This window comes from Lissotriton helveticus, chromosome 3_1 (assembly GCF_964261635.1).
Source record: "Lissotriton helveticus chromosome 3_1, aLisHel1.1, whole genome shotgun sequence".
Taxonomy (NCBI): Eukaryota; Metazoa; Chordata; class Amphibia; order Caudata; family Salamandridae; genus Lissotriton; species Lissotriton helveticus.
Window position 1 is genome coordinate 312,393,549 of NC_136061.1, and position 23,322 is coordinate 312,416,870.

At 47.1% G+C, this 23,322-nt stretch overlaps 1 protein-coding gene across 5 annotated transcripts in view; it reads right to left on the reverse strand.

The window, feature by feature from the left end:
- The window catches only part of RPH3AL (rabphilin 3A like (without C2 domains)), a 959,424-nt gene that overhangs the window by 568,526 nt on the left and 367,576 nt on the right, over positions 1 to 23,322 (reverse strand). For all 5 annotated transcript variants that reach the window (XM_078679864.1, XM_078679866.1, XM_078679867.1 and 2 more), the window contains one exon: positions 9,865 to 9,994. In XM_078679864.1, coding sequence (XP_078535990.1) covers positions 9,865 to 9,994 — 130 coding nt within the window. The remainder of the gene's footprint in view (positions 1 to 9,864; positions 9,995 to 23,322) is intronic.

The following is a 23,322-nucleotide window of genomic DNA, read 5'->3' on the forward strand; positions in this document are numbered from 1 at the left end:
ACATCTAGTCGTTGTACCCTCACTCTCTGTTGTTGCCTCTCCCAACCTCCCTATCTTTGCTTTAAGACAATATCGGCACCCGCGCTCTACTTTCAAAATGTTAAAAGTAAAGCGCGGGTGCCGCGATTATACCAAAATGAAATAAATAGATTTTTTTTCTATTTCTTTCATTTTGGTGTAATCACGGCACCCGCGCTTTGCTTGTAAATTTCGCGCCCACTGGCAAGACAATTGGGGACTTGTCGACATTTGGCGTGCGCAGCACCCGACGGATAGGGATTACTCCTATTATTCGGCCCTACACCACCTCCATGTCCGACTCGATGTTATCTTTTGCAGTGCTGGCCTGGCCTCTCTGGCGATTAGCAGCAAGTACTTGACACGCACCATATCGGACCATAACCCCCTTTTGGTGAATTTCTGCTGTGTGGCGGAACGGCCCAGAGTTTCTCACTGGAGGTTGCGCCCGAGCTGTTGGAGGACCTGGTGTTCCGGGCAGAGCTTGGCGAGGGGGTAGAACACTACTTTGCTGAAAATGCGGGCACTGCCTCAATGACGGCCATGGAGTGGGATGCCTTCAAAGTGGTGGTCCGCGGAGTTTGTATCGACAAATGGGTGGGGGTTAGGAAGCTGCTCCAACAGGAGATCGAACAGGCTGAGCTGGCCCTGCCTGAGGCTGAGAAGGCTCACTCTGATGGCACTGGGACGCGTGCTGACGTACTGGCTTGAAGGGAGGTGGTGGCGGGGGAAGTGGAGCGGCTCCGATGCTTTGATTATAAGGCGTTCGTAGCCCGAGCGCATGCAGAGCGGGACAAGGTGGGCACCTTGTTGGCTTGGGTTGCAGACCCCGCCCCTCGGTGTGTGCCTATCCTGACTCTGGCCTCCCCTGCTGGTCGGGTGGAGCATGATCAGCAGCGGATCAATGAGTTGTTCCGCTCCTTCTATGCGGACCTTTACACCAGCCACCTACGACCTGACGAGACTGGGTCCCAGACATTCTTGGAGGATTTGGAGTTACCTACAATAGAGGAGGGTGAGGCAGAGGCTCTGGGGCAGGAAATTACATTGGCCGAGATCCGCTGTGCAATTAAGCAATTGGCGCGCAATAAAAACACCTGGGAGCGACGGCTTGCCTATCGAATTCTATTCGACGTACGTTGACCTACTGGCACCAAGACTATTGCTGGTGTACTAGGAGGCTCGGAAGACAAGGAGATTGCCGGGGTCGACTAGGGAGGCCATTATTGTACCACTTCTTAAGCCTGGGAGGCCACCAACCGACCTTGCTGCTTATAGGCCTCTTTCCATGCTCACTACAGATTACAAAATACTGAGCCGGGTGCTCGCCTCTAGGCTCCTTCCATTGATGACGCGACTGGTGCATACAGACCAGGCGGGCTTTATCCCGACGCGCAATACTGCCAGTAGCGTTCATAGGCTACTTGAGATCCTCGACGCGGGGGGCGGGGAGAGCGAGGGAGCACTGGTTCTCTCGGTTGACATCGCTAAGGCGTTTGATAGCCTGGAATGGCCCTACCTGTTCTCGGTGATGGTGGCGTTCGGGCTTGGGGCCGGGTATATTGGCTGGACTAAAATATTGTATTCGTCGGAGCTGTTTCTTCCTCCTATCCGGTGGGACGGGGCACTAGACAGGGCTGTCCGCTCTCCCCGTTGTTGTTTGCTCTTGCGATGAAGCCGTTGGCTGCGCGCGCAAGGCTGGGAGATCAGAACCGGGGCCTTCAGTTCAGAGGCCGCGAACACCATATTTCGCTTTATGCGGATGACCTTCTTATGTTTTTGGAGGATGCCGGGGATGCCCTGAGCGGGGCACGGAATCTTCTTGATCGCTTCGGGGACATTTCGGGCCTGCGGGTTAACTGGGCCAAGACCTGTGTTTTCCCAGTGTCTAGTACATGTAGCCCGCCGACGTTACCGCCCGGGCTGACGTGGGAACCACGGTGCCTTCCTTATTTAGGAACGCAGGTGTATCATACACAGGCGGATCTCTTCGAAGGTAATATCAAGGGCAATGAGGGGCTTGAGAGATAGCATGCGGTTCTGGGGGTCTCTGCCTTTGTCGGTAATGGGACGCGCTCCTGAAAATGGTGGCGCTTCCTCGCCTATTGTATTTTTCCAGGACTTTACCGATACGGATACCGGCGGCATTTTTCCGACGCCTCCGCTCGGCAGTGAGTAGTTTTATCTGGGGAACAGGTCGGCGTGGAGTAGCTTTGGAAACGCTGATGCGGTCGCAAGAGGGGGGAGCCTTGCCTCTCCAGATTTTGAATTATACTACCTGGCCAAGCAGTTCCAGGTTCTCACCCAGGCGGTGGCGCTGGAGTTTCGAGCACCGGTGAAGGAGACCGTACCTGACGTGCCGAGGCACGTCTTATCCTTTGTAATTTTGCAGCCGAAACTGAGACTGGCTGACTTGTCCATTGTGGAGAGTACCCTGCGATATTGCTGGAAGTGGTACCATAGCAGGATTGGGGTGAGGATTGGGGTGCTGAGACCATATGTGCCCGAGATACCACTGGGCATGTGTATAGCGTTGCCGCACGGTGGGGACTGGTCTGGACTGGCGGACTGGGAGGAGATGGGTCTGCAGATGGTGGGCGACCTGTATGGCGACGGATGACTGTTGCCGTATAGCGCGCTACAGGAGTCATTTGGGCTTCCGCGTGGTCACTTCCTGTTGCATGCGGCTTTGAGTGCTGCTCTACAGAAATATTGGGGTGTTGTCTCTCTGAACCCCCAGTCAGCGGAGCATGCCAATATGTGGTGATGGCAGCGGGCACGCACAAGGCGATTACATGCTTGTACAAACGAATGTCGGGAGATGGACTAGCCCCGCTGCAGAGACTGCGGGAGCAGTGGGCGGCGGATTTAGGGAACGATATCCTGGATGCAGCCTGGTCACAAATTCTTCGGAGGGCATGGAAGGGCACTAGGAATGCTAAGTTCCAGCTGATCCAATTCTTCGTGTTACATAGGGCGTATCTTACCCCAGCTAAAATTAATCAACACTTCTGCAGTACTACAGCGTCCTGTCCCCGACGCCGGGCTGAGGGCGCTGATCCGGTCCACATGCTGTGGTCTTGCCCGCAGCTGGGCACATACTGGGCGGAGGTGACGGGGGCACTCTGCAGGATAGCAGAGCGGCAGATCGATGTGGACAAGAGGGCGTGCCTCTTGCACTGGTTCCCACATACTAGTAAAAATAAGATAACTAGTAAGCTCCTGGATTTACGCCTCATCTTGGCCAAGAAGGAAATAACGTCGCGTTGGAAGGCAGCGTGGAAGGGTATACTCAGACATGAGTCCCTTGCTCACTGCTCCATCAGGATTCAAGCAAGCCGGGCCGACGACGCCTGAAATGGCAGAAACCGGTCCCCGGAAGCTTGTCTCCTTTCTGGTGAAGAATTGGCTTGGTAGTTTGGTCTGCCCTGTTCCCATGATGCACTGGGCCAGGGACAGACTAATTTGCATATAGCCAGGTTCTGAGCTGGGATGGGGCAGTGAGCTAAATAACGGTGATGGATCAAGCCCTGATCTTTGGACTGGGTAAGAGTGGTCTGCTTAATTCAGACACTCTGTTCATCACCACCACCCCCTTTTTTGAATTATTTTGTCCACCACAAGCGTGGAAGGGTATACTCAGACATGAGTCCCTTGCTCACTGCTCCATCAGGATTCAGGCAAGCCGGGCCGACGACGCCTGAAATGGCAGAAACCGGTACCCGGAAGCTTGTCTCCTTTCTGGTGAAGAATTGGCTTGGTAGTTTGGTCTGCCCTGTTCCCATTATGCACTGGGCCAGGGACAGACTAATTTGCATATAGCCAGGTTCTGAGCTGGGATGGGGCAGTGAGCTAAATAACGGTGATGGATCAAGCCCTGATCTTTGGACTGGGTAAGAGTGGTCTGCTTAATTCAGACACTCTGTTCATCACCACCCCCTTTTCTGAATCATTTTGTCCACCATAAGCGTGGAAGGGTATACTCAGACATGAGTCCCTTGCTCACTGCTCCATCAGGATTCAAGCAAGCCGGGCCGACGACGCCTGAAATGGCAGAAACCGGTCCCCGGAAGCTTGTCTCCTTTCTGGTGAAGAATTGGCTTGGTAGTTTGGTCTGCCCTGTTCCCATGATGCACTGGGACAGGGACAGACTAATTTGCATATAGCCAGGTTCTGAGCTGGGATGGGGCAGTGAGCTAAATAACGGTGATGGATCAAGCCCTGATCTTTGGACTGGGTAAGAGTGGTCTGCTTAATTCAGACACTCTGTTCATCACCACCCCCTTTTCTGAATCATTTTGTCCACCATAAGCGTGGAAGGGTATACTCAGACATGAGTCCCTTGCTCACTGCTCCATCAGGATTCAAGCAAGCCGGGCCGACGACGCCTGAAATGGCAGAAACCGGTCCTCGGAAGCTTGTCTCCTTTCTGGTGAAGAATTGGCTTGGTAGTTTGGTCTGCCCTGTTCCCATGATGCACTGGGCCAGGGACAGACTAATTTGCATATAGCCAGGTTCTGAGCTGGGATGGGGCAGTGAGCTAAATACCGGTGATGGATCAAGCCCTGATCTTTGGACTGGGTAAGAGTGGTCTGCTTAATTCAGACACTCTGTTCATCACCACCCCCTTTTCTGAATCATTTTGTCCACCATAAGCTTGGAAGGGTATACTCAGACATGAGTCCCTTGCTCATTGCTCCATCAGGATTCAAGCAAGCCGGGCCAACGACGCCTGAAATGGCAGAAACCGGTCCCCGGAAGCTTGTCTCCTTTCTGGTGATGAATTGGCTTGGTAGTTTGGTCTGCCCTGTTCCCATGATGCACTGGGCCAGGGACAGACTAATTTGCATATAGCCAGGTTCTGAGCTGGGATGGGGCAGTGAGCTAAATAACGGTGATGGATCAAGCCCTTATCTTTGGACTGGGTAAGAGTGGTCTGCTTAATTCAGACACTCTGTTCATCACCACCCCCTTTTCTGAATCATTTTGTCCACCATAAGCGTGGAAGGGTATACTCAGACATGAGTCCCTTGCTCACTGCTCCATCAGGATTCAAGCAAGCCGGGCCGAAGACGCCTGAAATGGCAGAAACCGGTCCCCGGAAGCTTGTCTCCTTTCTGATGAAGAATTGGCTTGGTAGTTTGGTCTGCCCCGTTCCCATGATGCACTGGGCCAGGGACAGACTAATTTGCATATAGCCAGGTTCTGAGCTGGGATGGGGCAGTGAGCTAAATAACGGTGATGGATCAAGCTCTGATCTTTGGACTGGGTAAGAGTGGTCTGCTTAATTCAGACACTCTGTTCATCACCACCCCCTTTTCTGAATCATTTTGTCCACCATAAGCGTGGAAGGGTATACTCAGACATGAGTCCCTTGCTCACTGCTCCATCAGGATTCAAGCAAGCCGGGCCGATGACGCCTGAAATGGCAGAAACCGGTCCCCGGAAGCTTGTCTCCTTTCTGGTGAAGAATTGGCTTGGTAGTTTGGTCTGCCCTGTTCCCATGATGCACTGGGCCAGGGACAGACTAATTTGCATATAGCCAGGTTCTGAGCTGGGATGGGGCAGTGAGCTAAATAACGGTGATGGATCAAACCCTGATCTTTGGACTGGGTAAGAGTGGTCTGCTTAATTCAGACACTCTGTTCATCACCACCCCCTTTTCTGAATCATTTTGTCCACCATAAGCGTGGAAGGGTATACTCAGACATGAGTCCCTTGCTCACTGCTCCATCAGGATTCAAGCAAGCCGGGCCGACGACGCCTGAAATGGCAGAAACCGGTCCCCGGAAGCTTGTCTCCTTTCTGGTGAAGAATTGGCTTGGTAGTTTGGTCTGCCCTGTTCCCATGATGCACTGGCCAGGGACAGACTAATTTGCATATAGCCAGGTTCTGAGCTGGGATGGGGCAGTGAGCTAAATAACGGTGATGGATCAAGCCCTGATCTTTGGACTGGGTAAGAGTGGTCTGCTTAATTCAGACACTCTGTTCATCACCACCCCCTTTTCTGAATCATTTTGTCCACCATAAGCGTGGAAGGGTATACTCAGACATGAGTCCCTTGCTCACTGCTCCATCAGGATTCAAGCAAGCCGGGCCGACGACACCTGATATGGCAGAAACCGTTCCCCGGAAGCTTGTCTCCTTTCTGGTGAAGAATTGGCTTGGTAGTTTGGTCTGCCCTGTTCCCATGATGCACTGGGCCAGGGACAGACTAATTTGCATATAGCCAGGTTCTGAGCTGGGATGGGGCAGTGAGCTAAATAACGGTGATGGATCAAGCCCTGATCTTTGGACTGGGTAAGAGTGGTCTGCTTAATTCAGACACTCTGTTCATCACCACCCCCTTTTCTGAATCGGAAGGCAGCGGCTGGCACTAGCTCTGTTAGGTGGAAGGCTGTGCTGCTACTGTGGGCGGGCAGCGAGAGCTCACTCAGGATGCAACAGGCAGATAGAGCCCATAGTGATAGAGCGTTAGAAGCGGCAAGGGAGTGGGAGGCCCTGGTAGCGGAACTCCGGATGGTAGATGCGGATGCTGATTCAGACTCAGGAACATCAGCGGGGGAGGAGCAGGCGTAAATGGCACTTCCAGGGCTGGGAGGAGTTAGCTTGGGGGGGGATCCCCGTAACATGGAAGGTTATGGGAACTTTTAGTATAGACAATTTGATGACCCATATAACTATTGCACAAGAGGGTAGTACATTCGCAACACTTTTTCCTGAGGTAGTAGCGCCAGCAGCAGGGGTGGGGGGATGGGAGTTGTGGTTTATTAAAGGGGACATGAAGGGAGCTTGATGGGAAATTCAGAGCCAGATGTATAACCGGAATGCCGAGGATTGTGGAAATTGACGGCATGGTGTCAAGATGAAGAGGGACTCTATATTGTAATGTTGGGCGCATGTTTTTTGAGGATTATTCGTCACGAAATGTGGAATGTTTTGTATTTGTATGAGTCCCCTTTTGTGTCTTGGTTGTGTTTTTAAAACAATAAAAAGATTTACACAAAAAAAAAGAAATTGTATGCTTTTCTTCCATGACCATGACTATTCTGAAATGGTGGTTTCTGGGTCTCCATCCAGTAACCCAGCATAACACCATACTATCTGTCACGCGCAGCAGGTGCGCGTTTGCCTTTGTGTGGGGTCTCCAGCCATAACCCACCCGTGCCATCCCGCCTGCTTGAGATTCAGAGGTGAATGGATAGGTTTCCCAGGTGGCATTCTATCCACTTAGTGGAACTGAAACAGCTGTTACATAAATTATGGATCATCTCTGGAGCTTTACAAAAGACGATAAAGTTGGAATTTTCAATCCTAACTTGAAATTTCAGCTCCTGTAAACAAGATTCGTTATTTCGTCTTGCTCGAGATAGGGCGAGCGGTGGCCTGTTGGTTTTCTTCTTTTCTTGAGATCAGGAAATGCTCAGTAGGACTAGAAATTCAGGCGCTAATTGACAAAGGTTGCCAATTAAACGTGCAAACTGAAACGGCTCCATTCACAAACTACGCCCAATTATGTGTGCAAATTATGGACGACGCCGAAGTCGGATACATTATAGATACCACATTCAGTGCATTGCACTAAAGTGTGAAATTAAGTGATGTCTTTGTCGATGGGGAATTTGATTTGAATTCACCATTGACAAAGTCAAGACCAGTCAGCAAGGGCTTGGCACGTGGCGCAGTGGTACAACTCTAGTAGTGAAGACAAAGGATTCAGTCGAACCCAACATGCGCACTTAGTCGCACTGACTACGGAGTACTACGGGTGTCTGAGACCGACTGGCATTCTGGAAACATTGTTTCAGTTTTAAGTCCCACCCCTCAGGCCAGCACTACCTTGGCTTCTCCGGAACCCGCCCGCCTCATGAGGAGTGCTCTGCGCTCGACATCCTGCAATCAGAAGCACTTTAGAATATATATTAATTTGGTTTACAAATACATTTATTGGGGGTCCAGGAGGCCAAAATAATGAGTGGGGTAACGCCCTAATGGAGGCACCGCCCCGGAATAAGGCAGAGGGGATATCATGATGGAGTAAAGCATCCGCCAAACTCTAAATCGGGCCCTTATTTTGATCCGACAGATATGACCATGTTATAACCAAGTCTTTTTTTCTCATGACACATCTTTAAAAATTGGATTATTCCCAGATCCTGAGACGACACCAAGATGAACAATTTAAAAAACTAATAGCCCACATAGATTTAATCTCCCAGTACAAAGTTATCATTGCCTTTTCGAATGTCTGTTTGCCACAACCCAAATGAGCCACATCTCACCATGACCGAATAAGCTTCAAATTCAAACTACTCTTCCACGCTCAATGGCAGCAAGATTATTTGAAGGTCGACATGGTTTGACCTCCTTAAAATGCACAACTGGCTATTACATGAATTTCCCAGTGATGGGGTCCCTTTGAATTTCTATATTTTGGATGCTTGGAATCTTTTAGATATGCTGCAGTGACCCGGCTATCAACATTCCTTTGTATTTATTTTTCAGGAGCTGAGAAGGTATCAAATCAAATGCAAAGTTTTTGATTTCTTTAACCTGTGACTACTTAGGTAACGTTTCTCTGTCTTGAGCTGCTGATAACATCATTTAAATTGCCCTGCACATATGACGGTCTCTCCCGAACCTACCCCTTAAAGGTTGCTAGGGCATAGAGCAGTCGGTTCCATAGCTGCATAGATGCTCCATGCCAACTGTCACACAGCAGCTCATTCTGGCTTATTAGCAAAAGCACTTCATATGCATAGATTTGGGCGCACACAAAGACAAAACTACGTGGAGGTAGATGGTTCTCTTCTCACTAAGGAGTGCACGCTGGGTGAAGGTCTACTTGGAAGCACTACCGTCACCTGCCAAGATCATATTTGAAAGACTCGCAGACTTGAAGAGGAGCCTACAGCACATCAACATTGGCACATGCCAGGATCGCCTGCAAAAGGCCAGTAGGTTTGTGTAAGGGTCCCTCACATGTTTATGTAAAGGATTTATAATGCGCGTGGCTGTCCAGACGGAGCGTACCACCGATAACATGGCGGGTGGATTCTGGTAAACAAGGGCTCCTACATCTTAAGCACTGAATGATATCTCTGAAGGTTATACTGACTAGCACCAAACTTCTCAGCAAAAGGTCTTCCTTGACTCGTAGTGTCGTTAGCGGAGCAGATCTTTACACTAAGAGGATTAGGTCTTTACACTAAGTAGGGACACCAATTGGAGTTTACTGGCTATTATAATCTTCAAGTAAACTGACCCTATACACGCATTCCAATCTGATGACACCTATAAACCAGTAGACAATACCCCTGCAAGTACCAAGTTGCAAAACCTTTGACTTCGCAGGATTAACCAGGATATCAATCGTCTTACAAAAGGCAGTCAAAGCAATTTGTAGTCCTGTTTTGCCATGATCAAACAAGGCAATGTTGTAGTTCAAATACAGGAAAAGAGGAATGTGAGCAACCAACTTGCAAAGGACTGCTGAAGTCACAGACACTAGTGACAACTAATAAGGATTGCCTCCCAAACTTTGCGAAATGTTGAAATGCAGCATACGTGTATCAAAGCAATCAAATTCTAGCAGGCAGGCAGGCAAGGGAAAAAGCCTGGCACTCGAAAAGCAACAAGTGGGTGCAGAAACAGTGTTGTAGAGGACATTCTGTCTGAAAAGGTCCCCTTCTCTTAAGCAGAGAAAAAGAGCTGATCTGTCGAGGACGATGTCCACCCAACCTGAAACACTGGATGCTCAATGTAGAAGTATCTTCCTTTTACAAATATAGAATGATAAACATGCTTAAAGATTGAAGGCACTCATTTGAAGGGGAGAAATCATACCTTTTTGCAGTCTTGACAGAAAACCGATGCTGTCCCCAAAAGCCCTAGCGTCTCTCCACACAACAAACACTGGGACATTCCATTGCCCATCACGTTTTTCCTCATATTTTCCAATCTTTCCACGAGACGACTAAAATCAAAATAAGAGAAAAGATATATTTCAACACACAAAAAACATACTTTCTCATTAATGTATGTGTTTATCATGTCATCATGGTGCTAGTGCAACCACTATGCTTGAATACCAAACGGCTGCTTATCAATAAGTTGTGCACATTTGCTCGCACACACACAGTTCTGTGATTTAGAGGTATTGATGTGTGCTAACTCCTCATTCAGAGATTATGGCCAGCAAATATCGTGACATTCCTAGCCAGTGCTCATTACAAGATGCTACAGGCTAAAAAGAAGACTGTATAGTCACAGACAGACCCGTGTAAAATGCCAACAAAGGCTGAAACTCTTTGTAGAGGTAAATCGAACAAGTTACTTACCTTAACCCGATGACCGCGGCGCGAATTCCACCACGGTGCGGGCGATTTAATCAGTGGGCGGGGTTCGGATGGCCCCTGGCCGTCCTCTGCACAGGCCAACCGTCATGAGGGACGGCCGGGAGCCATCCGCAGCACCGAATTGGTTAAGTAACGCTTATTCTGGTGAATACTCTATCTACCCACAGATTCCTCACCTTGTGAATATCCCTTGATGGCAGACTGAGTTCGGAAACTCAAAGCTGTGCTCCTGTGTGCCAGTAGGTGGTGCTGTGCGGCTGCTTGCTGACATTGTTTCACTTCGGAAGTGACCAACGAAGCAGCATATAAGCTTTACCCATGCAGTTGCCTAAATTGGTACCGTTTTAGATGGAAAATGATTATTCTACTCGACAGGGAGGTGAGAAGGCAGTGACAAATCTGCTGTTAGAGAAGTGTTCATGAGAAAGAGCATTACACAAGGTAAGCAACTTGGTCTTATGATGGATACGACTAACTCTTGTGAATAGATAGCAAAGCAGGACTTCCCACTGTCTGGGTCTGTGGAATGGCTCAGATCAAAAAGTCGTGCTGGACTCAATGGGCTGAATGTCCTTCCAGTAATACCTCTGTGAAGGCGGTAGTGCTTGGCGAACAGGTGCGTGGATGCCAACATAGCAGCCAGGCATATATGAGTGCTGTGCAGGCACTCCATATGCCAACACAGGGCCAGCAGTCTTAGCTCTGGTGGAATGAGCCCTCAGTACTTCTGGAAGATATTATTCAATGCGTATCAGATCTTAATACACAGAACTAGCCATATGGAGATGGTCTATCTATGCTCAGCCTTGCAGTTTTTTGCACCACAAAACCCCACAAAAAGCCGATTGTCCACCTAACATTGCTTGATAAAATAGATGTTAAGCTCAGCGCCCTCCTGGGTTTCATGCAATGGAGTCTCTCTTCCTCTTCCGAGGGATGAGGCAGTGCAAAGAAGGTTAGAAGAGTGATGACTTACCCGACCTAAAAAGACGTCAACAGCCTTCAGTAGGAAAGCTGCTCGACTCACTAAAACTAGTTTGACCTGTGCCTGAAGCTCACTCGCACAGCCTTCAGATTTTATTGTAGCCAGGAAAAAAAAATTTAATGAGAGGAGGTGCAAGGGACAACGGAGTTTTGTCTTGAAAGGGATTCACATGAGGAAAGTGAGGACCAAATTCAAGACTCACTGTGGTATCACAAGTAAGCTTGGTGGAAACCAATGTTGCAAACTTTTTAGAATCCGCATCACAATGGGTGATTTGAACAAGGAGGGTGGGCCCGGCAAAAGTAAAAAGTCAGAAAGGGCTGCCGCATAATCTTTATCAGTGCCCACAGCAAGTCCTTGCTGGGCCAAAGCCAAACAAATAGCAATACATCCGATAGTTTGGCCTGCAGTATGTCGCTCTGGTGGGTTCCACACCAAGCCACAAACCTATCCCAGCATCCGACATACCCAGATTTTGTAGATGGATGCCTTGCTGCCAGGATCACTCTACAGGTGCATTCCAGAGATGCTAGGACGACTTGGGTCTGATTGCTCCCGATTTTCTTCAAAACTCTGGGCAGGAGAGGCAGCAGTGGGAAGGCATACTGGAGTCCAGTGGTCCACCACATGCAGAATGCAGAACTGAGAGGGAGTCTTCTTGGGACCTCCAATGCACAAAAGTGTTGACACTGCACGTTCTCAGTGGTGGCGAAAAGATGAAGCCAGGTATCTCCTCATTGCTAGAAGACAGTCTACGCCACATCCGGGAGTGATTGCCATTCGTGATCCACCAGGTGTTGGCGGCTGAAATGTCTGCCCTGGCTTTTAAAGATCTTTCCAAGTGGTGTGCCACCAGGGAAATACCCTGATGTCTCAGCAAGTGTGAGTGTTGTGGATTCTCCAGGCACAGGGCACAGGGCCGAGGGCCCAAAACCCTCCCTGCTTGTTGCCGTACCAGATGGCAGTGGCATTGTTTGTGAGAGCCTGAAGTGACCTGCCCTTGATGGTCAGCAGGAAGGTCTTCAATGGCAAGTAAATCGTCTGCAGATTCAACAGATTTATGTGGAGGCGGCACTCCACTGGAGACCAGAGTTCTCTGATCCACCTCCTCCAGATGGCCTTCCCAACCTAATAGTGATGCATCTGTCACCACTGTCAAGTTTGAGTAGGACAGGGAGAGGATCTGCTGTTGGTCCAACTGTGGTCACGCAGTCACCAATGCAGATCTCTTGCGTCTCCCGTGACACCTGGATGGAATCTGACAAGTTTCCCTGGTGCTGGGCACACATAAGACTTTAGATCTCACTTCAGAGCTTGCACGTGCCATCTGGCATGTTTTGCAAGCAGGATGCAGGAGGCAAGAAGACCAAGAAGCGTCAACACCGTCCACATTCAGTCCCAAAACAAAGGCTGAAATATTGACGTGATAGCCTGAGTGTTCTATACTCATTTTCCAGAGGAATGGATCGAATGAACACCCAGGGTGGCTCTGATGATGAGGACCCTCTATGAAGGAATCACCTGTTACTTCTGCAAGTTGACTGAAAACCTCTATGACGTCAAAAGGTCATCCATCATCTAGAGGTGGTAGGCAACTGGCTGAGCCCAGCCGACCTTTAATAGCCAGTCATCAAGTATTGGAAGACTGGTACCCTCGACCTCCAAAGATAGGCAGTGACCACTATCACGTTTCTGAATACCCGAGAGGCACTGGTGAAGTCAAAAGGCGGCACAGACAACTGAAAGTGCCCGTGGTCCACCTTGAACCATAGGTAGCACCTGTGGTCCTGCTGGACTGGGATGTGAAAACAGGCATTCTGCAAGGCCAACACCACCATCCAGCATCTGGGATCCAGGGTAGAAAGACCCTGGACCAGCTTGAGTATTTTGAATTTGTCCTTATGAAGTAAGACATTAAGACGGCAAAGATAGAGAATAAGATAAAGATCTCTATCCTTCTTTGGCACAAGAAAGTAGTGGGAATAATATCCAATTCCATCTTCCTAGGATAGAACCCTCTCTATGGCTTCTTTGGCTAAAACAGCCTGAATATCCTGATGCAGAATGGACTAATAGTCTTCTGAGAAATGCTATGATGTAGGTAGAAGGTGCAGTGATCGTGAACTACAGGCAGTGCGTAGCCATGTTGGACAATATGGAAAAACCACCTTTCAGATGTAATGCTCTGTCATCCAAACAGGAAATGGCTGAACCTGTATCCTACCGGACGGCTGTGGGCCAATAGGGGCGAAATAAAGAGGTTTGAAGGTTGTGGCCAGAGGGGCAGTTGCACTGGGCTGTTGTCTCCTGGGCCCATGACTCTGACCTCGAAAGGGCTGTGGAGGTCTGTTTTGCAGGAGGCAGGCTCTGACTCTGATAATACACCAAGCCCATGGCAAGTTCTCGAATTGGACATAACGGCTTGGGGAAATTCCAGACTGCTGAAGAAAGGCCAAAGGACCAAGCCATAGCTCGGCTCTCCTTATAAATGCTTCAGGGCCAAGGTGAATTACCATTTCCTTGAACTGGAGCAGGACTAATGCCGCCTTGCGGAATAACAGCCTGAGATTAGTCTGTGTCAGTAGAGTAGGTTCTACACTGGATTTAGATTGTCATCACTGTATTATTGCTGCGATGCTATTGATTGTTTTACCACATATTTATAAAAATCTGTTTACAAAACAAAAAATGCTTCAGGGCCAAGCAAGCCTTTTTGCCAAACAGACGGGTGCCATTGAAGGGCACGTTCATTAGAGAAGCCTGGACATCCAGGGAAGCCTGTGGATCTCATCCATGTGTGGTACCTGAGCACCATCCTGGTCCTCAGGGCCCTTCCTAGACAATTGATGATGTTTAGGCCCCAGTGGATGATGAACCTGACCACATATTGGCCATCCTGAATGGTTCGGGCCAAGGAAGCCCCTAGGCCTTCTGAGACTGCCGATAAATTCATCCCAACTCTGCTCCAAAGAACATGTGTGTGTGTGGGTGTGTGTGTGTGTGTAACGTCCAAGAAGGCAGTTGGTCCTGACCAACCTCAAGGCAAGGCTGAGCGAGGAGAAGATATGTTTGCCAAACATTTCCAGTGTTTGAAGCTCTGTTAAGAGGAGTCGTCAGAAAGGCACTTGGGTTGACCCTGCTGGTGGGACACCTGCACCAACACACTTTGAGGGGTCTAATGCTGAATTAAAATGTCAGGTTCACCACCCTGTCCACCAAACTCGCAATCAGGCCCCAACGCTCTTCCATAGCTTTTCCTGGGAGGGACACCAACCCAGTACTGGATGAAGTTTCCAATCCACTGGCATTCATTCGGTCTGTTTAGCAATTTCCTTCATCATAAGGGAGGACGGGGAAGGGACGAATTCTCATCCATCCCTGTGCCACATCAGGATCTGGGAAATGCCATTGACTACTGACATATATAGATTTTGTCCATTGACCCCGAGCCCAGAAATAATTCCAAGAGTCAAGAGTTGCACGTCTTTTTATTTGTGATGCACTTTTTCATTGTTAAATCACACTGGTATTTGCTTCATGCTTGTGAGCACTTGAACATGCATAATTATTGCAAATTAAAAAGATGGAAATGAATTGTATTGATTTGCATGGATATGGTTGGATTTTTAAAATCTTTATTCAAGTCATTGAATTACCAAAACTGTGCATATTTTTTTTCTGACATATTTCTTGTGGATAGCAACTGCATCTACAACAATAATAAAAAATGGAGTCATAAAAAATCTACATTGAACCAATGTTGTTTAATATAAACAAGTCTCTATAATTGGTATTTATTTATTTTTAATTTTTTTTAACATTTGTTGAGCGCGTAGCTACCGGCAGTCATCCCAGCGCTAGTGACGACAGGCAGATGACAGCAGGAGTTCTAGATCATATTCTGAAACAGCCAGGTCTTCAATAGCTTCCGAAAAGAGAAGTGATGAGCAGTTGAGCGAAAATGAAGAGGAAGGGTATTCCATAATATGGCTGTATTGTATGAGAACGAGCGGCCTCCGGAGCCGTCCCTTTTAATTTTAGGGACTGATGCTAATAACAGATTGACTGAATGAAGACATCTCAAGGGGCGATAGAAGGTGATAAAGGAATGGTTAATTGTGGGACCGTTCCCCCAAAGGGTCTTGTGAGCTATACACAATGATTTGAATATTATGCGTTCGTTTATTTGCAACCAATGTAGTGTTTTAAAGGCGGGCTTGGCAGAATGAGTTTTAGGGGTATTGAGTAGCAGCCTGGCTGCACAATTCTGCACGACCTGAAATTTCCTTATGGTGGATTTAAGGGCACTAAGGTAGAGGGAATTCCCATGGTCCAGGCGAGAGAGAACCAATGCTTGAACCATGACTCTCCTAGCTGGCATCGGAAGAAGTGGTGGGATTTTCCGTATCAATCTCAGGATGCCGCAGCAGGTAGCTGTTAGCTCTACTGCTTGGTGGTCGAATTTGAGAGAACTATCCAACCAGACCCCCAAGCTTTTAATTTTAAGTTTAGGGGCTGGTGAAGGGCAAAGACAGGTAGGCCAGCCCAGTCCAAAATTGGAGATACAGCGATTGCCCATGATCATTAACTCAGTCTTATCTCCATTGAGCTTGAGGCACGAGTGATCCATTCATTTAGCCCCTGTCTCCAAACAAATTTCATGGTTGGATGGAAGGTTACTGGGGTGTTTTAGAGTTACCACCAGGTGTGTATCGTCAGCATATGTAATGATACAGATCCCCTGTGGCAGGACTAGCTCGGCGAGGGGTTTCATATAAACATTAAACAGTGTGGGGCTCAATGAGGAGCCCTGGGGAACTCCACATTTGAGAGGCACGCTCTTAGAAATGTTACTTCCTTTAAATACCAGGCATGATCTGTCAAGTAAGAAGGACTTAATCCAAGCTATGATGCCACCTGAGACTCCAAACTTTTTAAGTCTGTTAAGAAGAATGTTATAGTTGACAGTGTCGAAGGCGGAGCTCAGGTCAAGTAGAATGATAGTAACAGCTCCTCCCTGGTCAGGGATTTTCCTAGATTCCTCAACTACTGCGAGAAGGGCGGTTTCCGTACCATGTTGTGGTCGGAATGCGGTCTGTGAGGTATGTAGTAGGGCGTGAGTTTCTAGGAACTCGGAGAGAAAACTGTTGACATATTTCTCTAAAATTTTGCTTATCCCAGGGAGAAGCGAGATGGGGCGATAGTTTCCAAGTACCTCGGGTTAAAAAAATTTTTTTTAGCAGTGCTCTTATGGCACGCTTCCATGATAGAGGAACTTGACAAGTGGAAATAGATAGATTTAGCACTTCCAGCTAAACTGGGAGTATTGTTTCCTCTGCCTTACGAAGCATATGGAGGGGTGTCGGATAGCAAGGGGAGCTAGATTTGACCTGGGCAAAGATTTGGGAAAGGGTGTCCAGGTTCATATTAGGAAGTTCCTCCAGTCGTTGTTCAATGTCAAATGGAGGGTTATCTTTCAAGGCAGTGTTGTGGGAACAAAGAGCCTGTGGAAAGGCATTATGCATATCAAGGATTTTCTGCAAATTCACTGCAGCGGGTTAGGGTAGAGTCAAGTGGTGTCTCAGGCGGAGGACACTCCATGAGACTTTTTGCAATATGGAAAATTTCCCTGGGGGCGTTGACTGCAGAGGTACTTTTTTTTTTCCAAAGTGCAGTAATTGAGCTTTCTTTATTTCTGTTTGGTAGATTTTGAATTATGGCTCCCTGTTTCCGTTTTTACTGATTTTTACAGATGAATACAGACAGAAAACATTCATTTTCTTTTCTGTATTTATTTTTAAATGTGGATAAAAACGGAAATTGGGTCGTTTTTGAGTAATTCTCAATACTGTCTGCCATGACTGCCAGGCCAATAGATGTGTGGGTTGATAGATAAGGGGGTTAAAAAAAGGAATTTTAATAAAGAGGCTTTAACAGCAGTAGATATGCACAAGGTTGATACTGAAATGTGCATATTTTCATATAAGTGTACTGATTTAGGTTCTGTGGGTGTTCACACATTTAAAACTGGCTGAAATTTAAGCCTGGGTGTTTATTTATCGGTTAAATAAATGTGGAAATATAATAATGTTAGCTTAATTTTTCCACAAAACAAATATGGATAAATACAGATAAAATTATTAAAGAAGTAAATATGGATAAATACAGATGGAAATGGCAAAAAAGTAAATACCATAAAACCGGGAGCCCCAATTTTGATGGACTCTATATTTCTGTTTATTTAAGGTATCATAATCTTTCCTCCATGCTCTTTCTAGGCTTTTGCAAATTTGTTTGAGTTCATGGAGTTTGGGTGATTACCAGGGTGATGTTTTCTCTTTAGCACTTTTGTGGCCAGATTTGAATGGGATGGTGGCATCCAAGGATGATTCAATCCAACGATTGAATATTTCAGTAGCTGCGTTGGGGTCTAATCAAGGCCTGGTATTCGTGCTGTAGTCCAAGATTCTAGCGAGAGTTTAGCCCATGGGCTTTCCCATCTACATGTTGATTGAGAAATAGTGGTCTGTGTCGGTGTCAGGCTCCTCAACCTCGATTCCTCAGGATCATGTCGATGCTCAATGGGGCCCACCTCTGAACCACTCCAAGTCTGGACGGTGAATACCCACAGACTGTTGAGGTGATTGAGCGGGAGAAGGAAAGGGTAGGAACAGCAGGGAGGGAGATCTAGGAAGGAAAACAAAAACAATCATAAGCGTCTATGTTTCTTTTCCATTACCCTATAGTTTGTATTAAACCCCTCTATACAATAACTCCTACCTGAAACAATAAAGAAGTATAGCTGTCTTCAGAAGAAAGAAGAGGGTGGAGGCAGGCTCATGATACCGCTATCAAATGAAAGCAAAATAAAACATGAAAGAACTGGTAAGAAAGAATGTTTCTACAACCCTGAACACTTCTTCTATTCTTTGTTAACCCTTGTAACACACCTATCAAAAGGATTGTATCTTACAGGGAACTGCCAGTCTGTGTCATCGCTACCCCTCTTTAATGTTCTCTCTCTTCTGGAATAAATGTAACGTAGGACACAATCCATTAAATCAAGGTAGAGTGGTAATGAGGCTTTGTAAACAAAATAGGGTCTCTTAACCAATTCGGAACATAAAGATCAAGAGTTGCTCATGAATCCAATACTCCTGCAAAGTCTAAATATTCGCATGTGTTCCTCGCAAAGCATAACAAAGAACTACTGCCTCAACAAAGGTTACCTGAAAATGGTTCATATTGTTTCCATTAAAAAAATGATGTATGACTTTATCCAAAAGTGCATGAAACAGAAACAATGCAATCCTTCTTGGTTCTAGGATTGTGGGTGTGGAAGGTTTCCCTGCATGAAACCGGTAATCCCTCGGTTTCTCTGACAGGGAAATAACCACCCAAGCACCACGGAAGGCACCTATACTCCTCTGCACAAGACCGCCAGCTGGCAGGTTCCAGCCAACAGAGGAGTCACCACGAGACGGTGAAGGTCACCGTAACAAAAGGCTGAGGCTTTAAGGTTCCCAGGATATGTGCCGAAGCACTCTTACCACCCTTTATCCAAGCGTCGTATCCTGGCGTGAGAAGTCCGACTCTGCAACCCAAAACGAATAATCGGCGCTTCTACGCGATTTCCGTCGCTCTTTGAGTCTGTTCCTGGCGTCGCACCGAGTCACGTGATGCGGCTCGTTATGGACTCCGGGAATTGTAGTTCGATTTCGGAGCTCGGTATGCGCTGAGAGCAGTTAGTGCGCTACCGGCATCCGAATCCTGACAGTTGGAATGTTCCATTGGATCGGGATTAGGAAATCCTTATGTCTAAACGAAGGCATTAATAATGTCCCTCAATTAGCATAAGCTTAAAAAAGACACACAGCTTTTAAGTGTCTGTCGGAGCCCAGGCATTTTTGCTTATAGTGCATACCAGTGCTGCTGAGGGTATGTATGTATGTATGTGTTGGTATTTGTTAAGCGCATATATCACCCGTAGGTCTCATAGCGCTAGCTGAAGGCCAGGTCAGGGCAGTGTGTCTAGAAAAGCCACGTTTTTAGGGCTTTACAAAATGACTTGTGGTTGGTTTCTAGACGGAGCTGTAGGGGTAGTGCATTCCATTGCTCTGGCGCCGCTCTGGAGAGGGACCTCAGCCGTTCTTCACAGCGCGGACCTTGGGGATGGTCAGAAGGTGCTTGCGGTTCGAGCAAGAGTTCTTACTGGCTGATATTTGGTCAGTTTCTTAGATAGATAGGTTGGTCCATTGTTGTTGACTGTTTTATGTACTAAACAACATATCTTGAAATTATTCCTCTTTCTGATAGGGAGCCAGTGAAGAGTCTTTAGGCTGGGAGCCGATGGTGAGCGTGGAGGGAGATTTAAAACAAGCCTAGCTGCGGTGTTCTGCAGTACGTGGAGCTTGGATAGGAGCTTATCATTTATGGATGCAAACAGTGCATTTCCATAGCCTAGGCAATTAATAATTAGTCCCTTAACAAGGGGTAAGCGAGAGTGAAGGGGTTCCATTAAAAAATTTCCTGAGGGATCGCATTATGCCGTAGCACGTGCGCGTCACGGTATTTACGTGGTCGGTCATAGAGAGTTTATTGTCCATTATGACTCCTAGGTTGCGGACAGCTAACTTGGGTGGGGAGCACGGCCCAAGTGAGGGTGGCCACCAGTCGGGGGACCAGAAGTTCTGGGCGTCACCAAAAAGAAAAATCTCCATCTTGCTCGCGTTGAGCAGAAGATGGTTGTTGGACATCCAGTGATTGATAGTTGACATGCACTGTTTGAATCTGTGCTGCGTGTTGATGTGATCGGGGCCAAGAGTGATCAATAGCTGTGTATCGTCGGCGTAAGACACGGTATCGAAACCATGTGCTCTGATTATTTTAGCCAAGGGTGACATATATAGGTTAAAAAGTGTAGGGCTCAGAATTGATCCCAGGGGAATGCCTTTGTCGATAATCTGGGTTTTGGACGAGAATCCATTTATTTTTACCTTAAAGTACCGGTCTGAAAGGTAGCTTTTGATCCACTGTAGAGCGGGCCTTCGACACCACACTCCTTCAGGCGCTCCAGAAGGATGCCATGAGATATGGTGTCGAAGGCAGCCAACAGATCAAGCAGGATTAGGATGACGGACTGCCTGGTGTCCAGAGAGAGCCTGATGTTATCGGCAATCTCGACCAGGGCCGTTTCCGTGCTATGATGAGATTGGAAACCCGACTGTGATTTCTAGATGATTAGATAATTGGTTATTGATCATTGATTCTATTACTTTCCCGAACAGGGGGAGGAGTGAGGTAGACCTGTAGTTCGATAGTTGTTTAGGGTCAGCAGATGGTTTTTTCATAATTGGTCTAACCACTGCTTTTTTCCAGTGAGAAGGTACTGTTACCAGCGCTAGTGATAAGTTTAGAATTTTGGTTAGGTTGGGAATGAGAATTTGTTCAATCTTAGATAGAATCTGTGGGAACGCTGGATCTGCTGGCGAGCCAGATTTCATCTTCCTAAGTGTTACAGAGGGATCTTCCTCTGTTATTGAGTTGAAATTTTTCAGGTAGTTGACAGGGCTGGGGAGATGCTGCAGAGTTTTTCTGCAGTGGAAGATTGTTCGGAAGAGGGAATGCTTTATGGATGTCATTTATTTTGGTAATGAAGAAAGCTGAGAGTGAGTCAACCCATTCTTGGGAGGCGGTTTGAGATGATAGGCTGGAAGGGGGGTAGGTGAATTCCTTTACGATCTTGTATAGTTCTTTGTGAGAGTTAGCTGCTTGGTTAATTTGGTTGCCTAAATAAGCTCTTTTGGTTGTCGCTATGCTTTCCATGTAATGGTGGTGTAAAGTTGTATAGTGCTGCCTATCCATATCTTTCGTGAGTCTCCATTTGCGTTCTGCCTTCCTTACGATGAGTTTTTCACTTTTTAGGTCAGGGGTAAACCATGGGGATAGTTTCTTCGGACATTTGGTTACTTTCTTGAGAGCGATAATGTCCAAGGATGTACTGATCGCTAAGTCAAAGCTTTTGGCAGCTTGGTTGATATTCGTTGTTTCGGAGAGAGAGGAGTAAGATTTGTAGCGAAAGAATCTGGATTTATTTTGTTCCAGGATCTGCTAAGTTTATATTCTTTCAGGGATGAGGTTGTGTTAATAACCCACTCAAATGGAACCTTATTACATGATGGTCGGACCATAGGATGGGGATAGGTTGATCTATATTTACATTCGGGAATTGGTAAATAATAAGTCTAGGGTGTGGCCTGCGTCGTGAGTGGGGCCGGTCACCAGCTGTTTTAGACCTAGGGTTTCAAGGCTGTTGATAAGGTCACAAGTGTGGGGGTCTGTCTGAAGCTCAGCATGGAAATTGAAATTGCCTAGTAGCAGAAAATTGTCTGCAGCTAGGACATATGGTGCAATCGTCTCGGTAAGGTTACTGGGGAAGTGGGTGTTATTTCTGGGTGGCCTGTAGAGAAGGGCACCTTTCCAGGTTCCCCTTTTTGAGTTCTCAATTGTGAAAATGCAGATTTCACCCCAGGTGGTCTGAACGGCCTCTACCATATGGATTTTGGTATCTGTTCTGAAGGCAATAGCTATGACGCCACCTTTTTTGTCTTTTCTGTCCAGTCTAATTATTTGGTAGTCAGGTGGGAGAGCAACTAAGAGGTCGGGTTGAGAGAATTTGTGAAGCCATGTCTCGTGATAAAGAAGAGGTCGGGTTACTCGGTGTCCAAAAGAGACCAGATCTCAAGTGCGTGTTTAGGGAGAGAACGTGCGTTACAGTATAGACCTATCAGTTGCTTAAGTTCTGATTGTTCTGGACTGAGTAGTGGAGGTTTGTTTTTAATTTTTGTTTGTTTGGCTTGTCCTTTGATAGGAGGATGTTTTGGAATAGAGGGGGTTCTGGCGATATGAGGAGGGATGTAGCCTGCTACCAAGGGGTAGGCTTTGTTAAGTGAAAGAAGCTCCTGGCTGGTATATTGGATAGAAGTCATCACTAGTGGTTATGGAGGATTAGGAGGGGGGGCGCAAATGAAAAGGGCAAGGTGTCTGGCGTTTGGCGTCAGCCGGGCGTGGACGGGCGCAGACGGGCTTGCCTTTGGCGCACCTCTTTTTGAACTAGAGGAAGTTGTTGTAAACCATTTTAGGATACTATTGTAAATTTCCCGATTCATGCCCATATATAGGTATACATCACTATGTCCTTATATAGGCATAAGAATCATAACCATATTTAGACATAGCTCATGCAGTCCAAATACAGCAGGGCTACTTCCACTAGTTCCGAAAATTTACAACGATTTCTTGGAAAACTCAGATTCAGCAGCTAGGGACTTTCCCTTGCTGAAGATCTGACTTGTCCAAGAACTCATGGAGTTTTCAAAGAACTGAGAGTCTTTAATGACGTTATTATGTCCACCCTTACGTCAAACTCGGCAACTTCAAGGTATAAATATGCCCACACTTGCCTTGGCAAACACACGGTGGTTTGGAGCAGTTAGACTATTTACTTGCCTGACGCGCCCTGCTACTGCAAGTGCCGAAGGAAGCCAACCCTCCAGCAGACGCACTGAGAGAGACGCTGTCTTTTCTCCTGCCGAGAAATTCAGCTCCAGTGTTTCCAAGCTACCCTTGCGGGTTGTTGGGAAATCGAGTCCTGAGCCTGACCTTCTTCATTCCAAACTAAGGTACGGAGCTGATTAGACTCTAAGAGAAATCTTGGACAGATTCTTGGCAAAAGAATACTATATCTATGCTACACCTCACTTACTTCTTCCCTCGTACTAAGCTTAGGTTAGGTACATCGGGATAGGCGTATTTTAGAAGCACCAGTTGAGTACTTTTAGCCTCTTATTTATGTATTTATCTATGGTTTAGGAACCATACAATGCTCTTACAGTATTATTTTATTCTACTCTTTTTACTTGTATGCATTATATTTTGCAACCAGTCTTACGATTGTAGCAG